The sequence below is a fragment of the Microcebus murinus genome, chromosome 4 (genome assembly GCF_040939455.1).
Source record: "Microcebus murinus isolate Inina chromosome 4, M.murinus_Inina_mat1.0, whole genome shotgun sequence".
Taxonomy (NCBI): domain Eukaryota; kingdom Metazoa; phylum Chordata; class Mammalia; order Primates; family Cheirogaleidae; genus Microcebus; species Microcebus murinus.
Window position 1 is genome coordinate 16,863,106 of NC_134107.1, and position 10,196 is coordinate 16,873,301.

Below are 10,196 nucleotides of genomic sequence, written 5' to 3' on the forward strand. Positions count from 1 at the left end.
GCAGTTGAGTCTCAATGGTAATGTGAATGAGGAAAGTTGAAGGAGGATAGTAATAATAATAATAATAGCTACCATTTGGGGGTGGGTAATTATTTTGTGCTAGATAGTCACTGTGCTAAGCAATTTTACCTGCATTGACTCATTTAATCTTCAAAACAGCCCTAAGAGGTAAGTACATCATTCCCATTTCATGGATGAGGAAAATACTCAGAGAAGTTAAGTCACCTGCATGAGATTATATAGCTAGACTAATCAACAGAGCTGAGATTCAAGCCTAGGCTTATCTCTGAGCTCCCACATGTAACCACTATGATGATTTTCTTTCTTGAGATACCCTTGGCACAATTTCTAGGCTGCTGTTTCCTCAACTCATACTGTCATCTCTCACTTTCAAAATTTCCCTGCCATTTCAAAGACAAAAAAACAAATTAGTTATAACTGCACCTCTGAAATGTATTATCTCATCTACAGGAATCTGATCCGTGAAACCTAGGTTTTTTAAGAGACTACCAACATGTGCTCTCCTGCCAGTCCCAAAATCCTATACAGGAACCCCCGGTTCCTCCGGTTAGCTTTTCTGCAACTTCATCACCAGCAGCAGAGTGGTGTGTTCTGTGATGTCCTTCTGCAGGCAGAAGGTAAGAGACTGGCAGGAGCTCAACTGAAAACTCACCATAGAATATGATAAAATGAGTTTAGAGACAGGGAGTGAAGGACACAACCAGGAAAATGTTACTGCCTTTGATTACTGGGAACTGTTTGATAAAGAGCTATTTGTTTCTAGGACAGTTACTGTTTTCAAAGGTGAAATTGTGACTATGCCTCTTTCTTTTAAAAAAATGAAACTAATTGTAAAATTTTGTAAGCACAGAATTTTTTTTTTTTTTAAACAGAGTCTCCGTTGCCTGGGCTAGAGTGCTGTGGGTCAGCCTAGCTCAGAGCAACCTCAAACTCCTGGGCTCAAGCAATCCTCCTGCCTCAGCCTCCCAAGTAGCTGGGACTACAGGTATGCGCCACCATGCCTGGCTAATTTTTTCTATATGTTTTTAGTCATCCAGCTAATTTTTGTCTATTTTTAGTAGAGATGGGGTCTTGCTCTTGCTCAGGCTTGTCTCAAACTCCTGAGCTCAAAGGATTCTTTGGCCTCGGCATCCCAGAGTGCCAGGATTATAGGCGTGAGCCACCGTGCCCGGCCAAACACAGAAATTTTATAAAACATGGATAATATTCTGGCCAGAAGTGGTAGCTCACGCCTGTAATCCTAGCATTCTGGGAGGCTGAGGCAGGAGGATCACTTGAGGTGGGGAGTTCAAGACCAACCTGAGCAAGAGCAAGACCTCATCTCTACTAAAAATAGAAAACTTAGCAGAGTGATTAAAAATAGAAAAAAATTAGCCAGGCATGGTAGCACTACATCTGTAGTTCCAGTTACTTGGAAGGCTGAGCCATGAGGATCTCTTAAGCCCAAGAGTTTGAGGTTGCTGTGAGCTAGGGTGATGCCACGGCAGTGTAGCCTGGATGATAGAGCATGACCCTATCTCAAAAAGAAAAAAAAAAAAAAAACATGGATAATATTCTAATGGGATGATCAAGAAGATTGAGTTAACATATGTTAAGTACTTAGAACAGTGCTTTTAATATACTAACCACAGTGTGTTTTAGATGATACATTACATATTTTCCTGTTTTCTTGCCAAGCTATTGCTTTTCTTTATCTCATATTGATGATTTTTGTTGTTTACTATTAGAACTAAAAATGTATAGTTTATTTCCACCCTTTCCCTTCACACTGCAAATGTTAAGTCAGGATGAAGTAGACTCTGGTATAATGTAAAAGGCCCAAGATTAGGAGTCAGAGGCCCAGAATTTCCTAGCTTTGTTACTTAGTAAGTATCAAATAGGGCAAGGAACTTCATTTCTCTGGGGCTCAGTTTCTTTGTTTATAAAAAAAGATTATGACAACCAACATTGTTGGTTTGCAGAGTGCATATAGTGTAGTGTCTTACTTGATTCTAACAGCCTTGCAAAATAAGTAATGGTTATACGGTTCCAGTTCCACAGATTAGTGAAGGAGCTGAGATTGATTCTTTAATTCAAAATAAACAAAAAAGTATCAGTTGCCTTTTGTATGCTAAACATTGTGCCAGCTTAGGCATACAGTATTTATTAGGATAAAATCTCTGTTCTTAAGGAAATCTTATAAGGGGGAGACATTCAAATGTCCCATGTGTTCAGTATATTAAAAATATAACTGGGTAAGTGTAGGCTGATTTAGCATAAAAGAGGAGCATCCTTCACAGACTTGGGGAGGCTGGGGAACAAGGGTTAGGGAACTTTTCTTGGAGGAAATAACCCCTTAGGTGGGATCTGAAGGACAAACAGAAGTAAGAGGAAGTAGAGAAAGATTTTTCCAGGTGGAGAGAACAACATGTGCAGAGGTTCAGAGATGTGACCAGGGTTTTGTTCTCTTAGTGAGGTCATATAATTGTTCATTATGGCTAGAGCACAGACCATAAGAGGTATACTGGCCAGAGAAGAATAGAAAAATCAGCGATCATGTTAGGTCTGAAGTATCATGCAAAGAAAGTAGGTCTTTGGCCAGACATGGTGGCTCACACCTGTAATACTAGGTCTCTGGAAGGCTGAGACAGAAGTATTGGTTGAGGTTAGGACTTTAAGACCAGCCTGACCAAGAGCAACACCCGGTCTCTACTAAAAATAGAAAAAATTAGCTGGGTGTCATGGTGTGCACCTGTAGTTGCAGCTACTCGGGAGGCTGAGGCAGGAGGATCCCTTGAGCCCAAGAGTTTGAGGTTGTTGTGAGCTCAGCTGATGCCATCGCGCTCTACTCAGGGCAACAGTGAGAATCTGTCTCAAAAAAAAAAAAAAAAAAAAAAGAGAAAGTAGATCTTGTTCACAGGACACAGGGAAACATATTGAACACTTTTAAGCAAGAGGTCATGATCAGATACCTGCTTTAGAAACAATACTCAGGATGCATTAAGAATTACTGGATGGTTATTGAGCCCAGATAGGAGGCTGTTTTGTAATCCAGAAGAGAGGAGATGGTGGCCTGAACTAAGGCATTGAGAATAGAGAAATAAATAAACTATTGAAAAGAATTTACAAAACTTCCTGAAGTAGTTAAGAAGATAGACTCTATAGCCAGACTCTCCAGGTTCAAATCTTATCCCTTCTAACTTACTATGTAATGTAGGTATGTTACTTAACTATGTCTCAATTTACTCATCTATAATAATAGTAGCTACTTTCAGGGTTGCAGTGAAGATTAAATGAATTAGTACTGATAAAACCCTAAGATCAATAAGACACATAATAAGGACTCAAAAATATTAGCTTTAAAAAAAACCTGATATTCAATTGGATGTGGTAGGTAAGGGAGAGAAAAATCAAAGATGATTTCATGCTTGGACAACAAGGTGAATGTGATACCTTATTTTGAAGCACAAAATAGGGGAGGCTTTGGAGGGTAGGGAATGATGTGTTCATTTTCTGGAAAAGTTGCATTGGAAGTGGTTGTGAGGCATACATGTAGACATGTAGGCTGTGGATGTTTACTGTCTCAGGAAAGATATCTAAGTGGAGGTATGGATCTGGGAGTCAGCAGCAAGCCTTTGGTAATTGAAACCACAGGAGAGACTCAGTGAGATGGCCTGAGAAGTGCTCATAAAATGAGAAGGTGGCTCAAAACAGACCACTGCCTTTTAGGCAGTGGCTAGAGCTCAGCAGAGAACTGAACCGATTGTCCACCTCCAAAGCTCATGCTCCTTCTGTTAGACCACAAGCTGCTTCTATAAAATTTTTTGAACTCTCTTGAATCAATAAAACTTATTCAGCAAGTATTTGATTCTCTACTTTGTCAAGCACTGAATATACCTCAGTGAGCAAGACAGACATTGTCTCTATCCTCAAGAGTTTACGGTCTAGTGAAGGAGAGGGGCAATACAATACAGGAGTGAAGGAGAGGGGCAATTACAATACAGATAGGTGATTGCTATGATAGCTACTGAGTACTTCTCTGTGCCCAGAAGCACTAACCCAGACTTGTGGTGGGGTGAAGGAAGGCTTTCTTAAGGAAGTGATGTCTAAGCTAGATTATGAGGATAAAGAAACGAGTTAGGTAGGCAAAGGTAATGGCAGAAGGTTCCAGGCAGGGAGAAGGAACAAATCTCTCCTTTTACTTGAAGTTCCATAGAAGGAAAATAAGAATGGGCAGGGCAGGAGCGCAGTGGCTCACGCCTGTAATCCCAAAACCTTGGGAGGCCAAGGTGGGAGGATCACTTGAGCCTAGGAGTTCGAGGTTACAGTGACCTATACACTCCAGCCTGGGCGGCAGAGAGAGATCCTGTCTCTAAAAATAAATAAATATGTAAGTAAATATAAATTTAAAATTATATAAATAAAAATAAATAAGGGGCAGTACATTTGGGTAGTTAATGTCTATGCTTAGCCCATGAACATGCCAGTCTACATGAGATAACAAGTGTTTTGATTTCTCTCCAGGTGAAGCAGTCCCAGCCCACTGCTGCATCCTGTCAGCCTGCAGCCCCTTCTTCACAGAACGCCTGGAACGGGAGAGACCAGCTCAGGGTCGGAAGGTGGTGCTGGAGCTGGGGGGCCTAAAGATCAGGACACTTAGGAAGCTGGTGGACTTCCTGTATACCTCAGAGATGGAAGTATCTCGAGAGGAAGCCCAGGATGTGCTTTCTGCTGCCCGTCAGCTCCGTGTATCTGAGCTAGAATCCCTTCAGTTAGAGGGTGGAAAGTTGGTGAAGGCCCCACAGGGCAGAAGATTGAATCGAGAGTGCTTACAACCACCAGCTGCTGCACCAATCTCTGCCAGAGTGGTGGTACCAAACCGCCGCCCTCGAACTCCACTGCCTACTACCCAGACTCCCTGTCCTCTTGGGGCAGTGAGATTGAAGTCCTCAGGAAAGGAGGAGGGGTCCCAGGAGAAAAATAACCGACAGAATGCAGAGAACTTATCTGGTACTCTTCTGCTCAAGAGGAAGGCCAGAACCTGCCCAACTCCACAAGAAAAAAGCTCTTCAGGCCACAGTCAGGGGCCTAAGGACAATAAGAATGACCCTGCTGTTGGTCCTACAGCACTTTCCCCACCTAGCTTGTACCCTTCTGTGGATGAGCGACTATTACCCAGAAAGATCAGGCTAAGTCGCTCAAAGCCATCTCCTGATATCTGTGCATCGAATCCTTCCAGCATTTTAAGTGGACCCAGCTCAGTGCCTGCAGCCCCTGGCCGGCGTCTTTGGCGACAAAGGAGTATAAATAAAGAAGCACCAGAGGACAAGCAGAAACCAGGGAGAGCTAGTCCTCTACAAAGCACTCCAAGCCCATGTGGTCTTGGGAAGACAGGTGGGAACAAGAAGCGGAGCCCTGAAGTCAGGGCACCTAACTCAGACTCTGCAGAAGAGGGGCAGGTTGGGAGAGTGAAACTTCGGAAAATTGTTAACGGGACCTGCTGGGAGGTGGTACAAGAGCCTCCCCTCAAAAACTCTCAAAATAGCCCCCAGATCCCAGAACCTGGAGGAGACTTAGAAGAGCCTTCAGGGACTCAGTCATCCTCACTTAAAGAGCAGGAAGTGTCATCTGCTAGAATAGAACTGTGTCAGGACTCCCCTGTGTGCTCCAGGATACAAGACATTCTGCTTTCTGCTAGCCACTCCCCAGACCACCCAGTGGTAAAGTCCGAGTTTGGGTCCAGTCCAGAGCTGGTAGGGAAGGAACCTGTGTTGGATATCGACTGCAGAGAGCCCTATGCCTTTGATACAGCCCTACTGGGGCAGCCCTGTGAAGCTGAGGAGTATCGAATCACAAGTGCTGCTGCCACCAGTGAGCTGGAAGAGATCCTGGACTTCATGCTTTGTGGCTCAGACATTGAGCCACCTATAGGGTCTCTGGAGAGTCCTGAGGCTGAGGGCTGCAGAACCCCTAGTTACCACCTGACAGAAACAGGAAAGAACTGGATTGAAGGGGAAGAATGGTGTTTGCCAGACCTGGAACTCTGGCCCAGGGAGCTCACAGGATTGGAAAAGGAACCTGTTGATGAGAACAAAGAGCAAATGGAGCCCCTTAGCCCCCTTGTCATGCCCTCTGAGAACAAAGAGCCAGTTGAGCCCCTTAGCCCTCTTGTCATGCCTTCTGAGATGAGTGAAGGAGAGGTGCTTCCAGTGGGAGGCTCTTGGACTCCAGACATTGAAATTACCAGCTCCCAGCCACTGGATGGTCAGGGAGACAAACTTCTCCATGTTGACTCCCTTGACCCTCCCCAAAGGTCTTATGAGGACCTCTCACCTCCCGGCTCAAACTGGGTGGAGACTGGGCTAGAAGTGTCCCTAACTATGGATGAGGTATATCCTGCTACAGGGGCAGGCAAGGAGGTATTTAGTAACTCTGAGCTACTGGGCCCACTTGCCATCAGCTCTGAAGAGGAAGAGATTGATGTGGTGGACTGGACAACAGAGGGGAAGCTAGTTCCCACTAGTATTCCTTCTGTATGGCCTGACCCTTCCTCAGAGTCAGAAACAGAGGTAGATATATTAACGTAGTGGAGGGGGTTAGGGGCCCTGGGCAGGTGGGAAGTGTTGGCTAGCAAAAGGCTTATTGGCAAAGAAGCTAGCACATGCTCTCTCCTCTTAACACAAGAGGCAGGTGTACCCTTGGCTATTTGTAGGTCCCTTCCTCCTCTCCTCAGGCCTTGGGAATCAGGCAGAAGTTAAGGAGTACCATGGGTAGAAAATTATGAACTTGAACCATCTTATTTCTTTGTAATGTTTTCCAGTTAGTGACAAGTGAAACAATAAACTGTGTGGTCCCCAATCCTAGTGAGTCATAGGTAATAGCCAAGGCCAGTCCTCTCAGGTCGTGAGACCTCTAGTCACTGCTAATTCAGGAAAAGCTGAGAACACCTTCTGTGGTGGGGTTCTCTGTAAGAGAAAATGTTCCAGAAGAAGGTATGAAGCAGCGATGGGCAGAACACTAAGTGGGCTGGAGTGATGAAATGTTGTCAGGTACCTAATGTGTGGTGGGGCTTATTCATTGCCAATATGTAAACTCTAGCTAAAACCTCTACAGGGGCCACGAAGATGTACTTCCATCATCACTTCCAAGAAGTGAGTTGAAAAAGATAGAGTTGTTTTTTAAAAAAATAAATGATTTACTCCCATAGTTTTCACAGATATTTCACATGCTTTGCCAGGTCAAATGGCCACCTTGGGCTATAAAAAATACAAGGACCACCAACCACATAAAGCTGGCTTTGTCCATCTCTTAACATACACATTTTACTCTATTACTCAAATAGTTTATTTCAAGTTTTATTAAAAAGTTTGTCCGTCTCTTAACATATAAATTATTACTCAAATACTTTATTTCAACTTTTATTAAAAACAAGCTAAATCCAGTAACTTTTCCAATGCCTTACTAGAGGATTGCCTCACAACTGAACCATCATTTCTGGAGGGGAAGAAACCATGGCTTCAGGCACATGACTGAAGTTTGGCCATGTCCCGTCATAAATGCTCCAACATCACCAGGGACAGAAAGCTGCAATAAAGAGGGGAAAGGAGGTTAGAGAAAGGATCCAGGCAATCAAGGATAGAGGAAGACATTCCTGCCCCACGCCCAACTCACAATCACAGGTGCTGAAAGATTGCATCCCTCCCCCAAATCTCACTCAATACACAAGTGCAGAACAACATGCTAAAGCACTGTATGAAGCAAAGAGAAGGTCAAATCCTTATAACCAGAAGTGACAGTACTGTAGTGAAGTGTTATCCCATGGCACTATTAACGGAAACACACTAGGAACAACGTGTAGGGGTAAGCGTACATGAAAGACTGTCAATAAAAGAAAAATCACTAATTTATACAAATATAAAAACACATGCCAAATATTTTGTTTCAATAAGTGAATTAAAAATTTAGAACTGGTTCAAAAATTGAGTTATCAGAAAGGCAAATTTTCAAACAAATGCAAAACTGGTCCATACCCTCAGGGCAACAATCATCTGCATCTCAAAAGGACACGAATTGCACGTCTATAAAGAATTATTTACATTACCACGAATATTTTACAACTTAGCTCAGAGGCAATTTCAGATGGAGTTGGCAAAGGGCATACAAGATGGGAAATAGTACATGTTTTTAGATACTGTGTGAAATGAGCTGTAACAGCGGTAAGGGCTGCTTTCCAAGTAGCCAAACCAAGATGGAATCCCCTCCTTTCCTAAACTGCCCCCACCTCACCCCCACCTCATTTCAAACCTCAGCATGAGGACTTCTGCCCCAAATTCCCTACAAAAGGTACTTCTTCAACTCTTTCACCACCACTTGAGGCTCAGGAAATTTGAGTTTGCGTGGAGGCCCCTTCTTAATCCCAGTCCAGAGCTCCGCACCTGGGAAAGCACCGAATAAAGCGAAGTTACTTTGGAACCCACAAGCTCCTCTCCAAAATCAGGTGTCCGCGGTTTCGGAGACCAGCGCTTCCTCTCTCTAGATCCCATTCTCCTCTCCCCCCAGACCTGGTCCCCACTCACTGCTGCCGTCCGGGCGCTGCAGCGTCACCTCGAAGCTGCCCCTCCGGGGCTTGGCAGGGTTCACCTTCACTGGAAGCTCCGGGGCCTCCAGGCGCAGCGCCTGGCTCAGGGCCGCGGCGTTGCGCCCATAGACGCGTCAGCTCGTGCTAGAGACGGGGAGATCAGAGACTGGAGCCCGTGGCCTGCGACGCCACTGTCCCCGCTCCCCTGCGACTCTCCAGGCCCCTCACCAATGCTCAATCACGACGGTCGCCTCCTCCACTGCCTCCCCACCGTTCTCCAGCTTCTCCCGCTTCTCGGCCGTCGCGACCACCGAGGCCTCCGCCTTCCTCTTCCTCCCGCGGGGAGCCATGGCGACTAGAGCCCGGCTGGGAGCAGAGCCGACCTGGGATGTGGGAGAGGGGGAACAGGTGGAGACCTGACCACTGAGCAGGAACTGGGCTGCGGCGGCAACCTCAGGACCTCAATCTAGAGTCTCCGATCCCAAAGCGGAAACTCCCCAACAAGCGGAAAGCATGGTCCGCAACGCCCACGTGGCCTGGAGGAGGGACCTCCGGGCACAACCACTCTGCGCGCAGGGAGGAGGAGCGCCGGACCAAACCATCAAGCGGGTGTGCCTCGCTTCAGGCTTTTCTGTACCTACGCTTCGTGCCCTCCCCGCAAACCCTACTCCCTGGGATCCACGGACTCGGACTCGTGCCAAACTAAATCCACAACCTAACTCCGTGCAGTCTATAAATTACCCCACTTGCTAATCCTGGAGATCAATGCCGGGCATTTGGTGAAACAAAATACGTTGACCTTTGACACTAAGAAAGAAAATGAGCTATTCCTCTGCAGTGGCATGGTTGTTTCTTTTCTTTCTTTTTTTTTGAGATATGGTCTCACTCTGTTGCCTAGGCTAGGGCAGCGGTCTCCAACCTTTTTGGCACCAGGGATCCGTTTCATGCAAGACAATTTTCCATGAACTGGGGCTGGGGAGGTGGTTTCCGGATGATTCAGGAACATTATATTTATTGTACAAACCTCTCTTCTAATGATAATCTGTATTTGCAGCCGTTCCCCAGCGCTAACATCACTGCCTCAGCTCCGCCTCAGATCTTCAGGCATTAGATTCTCACAAGGAGCCCTCAACCCAGATCCCTCATGTGTACAGTTTAAAAGTAGGGTTCGAGCTCCTATGAGAATAGAACGCCACCACTGAACTCACAGGAGGCAAGCTCAGGAGGTGATGTGAGTGATGGGGAGCAGCTGTAAATACAGATGAAGCTTCCCTTGCTCACCCACCCATGGTTCACCTCCTGCTGTGCAGCCCAGCTCCTAATAGGCCAAGGATTGGTAATCTGCAGCCTGCCTGTGGATTGGGGACCACAGGGCTAGAGTGTAGTGGCTTATCATAGCTCACTGGATTCTCTGACTCCTGGACTCAAGCCATGCCCCTGCCTCAGCCTCTCAAGTAGCTGAGGCTACAGGCCAGTCTGGCACCACCATACCTGTAGTCCCAGGTAATTTTTTTCTTCTCCCTACCTAGCTCAGGTTGGTCTGGAACTCCTGGTTTCAAGCCATCCTACCTCAGCCTCCCAAAGTGCCTCTGGCTTTATACACAAGAGAAACACACCA

At 45.8% G+C, this 10,196-nt stretch overlaps 2 protein-coding genes across 2 annotated transcripts; one reads left to right on the forward strand and one right to left on the reverse strand.

Annotated features, from left to right (window-relative positions):
* The first annotated feature begins 479 nt into the window (after positions 1-479).
* Positions 480-6,587, forward strand: BTBD18 (BTB domain containing 18). Its single transcript, XM_012749904.3, has 2 exons — positions 480-638; positions 4,525-6,587. Exons 1-2 carry the CDS (start codon positions 515-517, stop codon positions 6,585-6,587), a joined length of 2,187 nt encoding a protein of 728 aa, XP_012605358.2. The 5' UTR covers positions 480-514.
* A 752-nt stretch (positions 6,588-7,339) lies between these two features.
* SELENOH (selenoprotein H) lies at positions 7,340-9,127 on the reverse strand. The gene is made up of 4 exons (XM_012749916.2): positions 8,807-9,127; positions 8,577-8,722; positions 8,305-8,435; positions 7,340-7,584 (listed from the first exon to the last, which is right to left on the reverse strand). The coding sequence occupies exons 1-3, from the start codon at positions 8,926-8,928 to the stop codon at positions 8,335-8,337; spliced, it is 369 nt and encodes a 122-aa protein (XP_012605370.1). The 5' UTR covers positions 8,929-9,127; the 3' UTR covers positions 7,340-7,584; positions 8,305-8,334.
* Between the last annotated feature and the right edge of the window lie 1,069 nt (positions 9,128-10,196).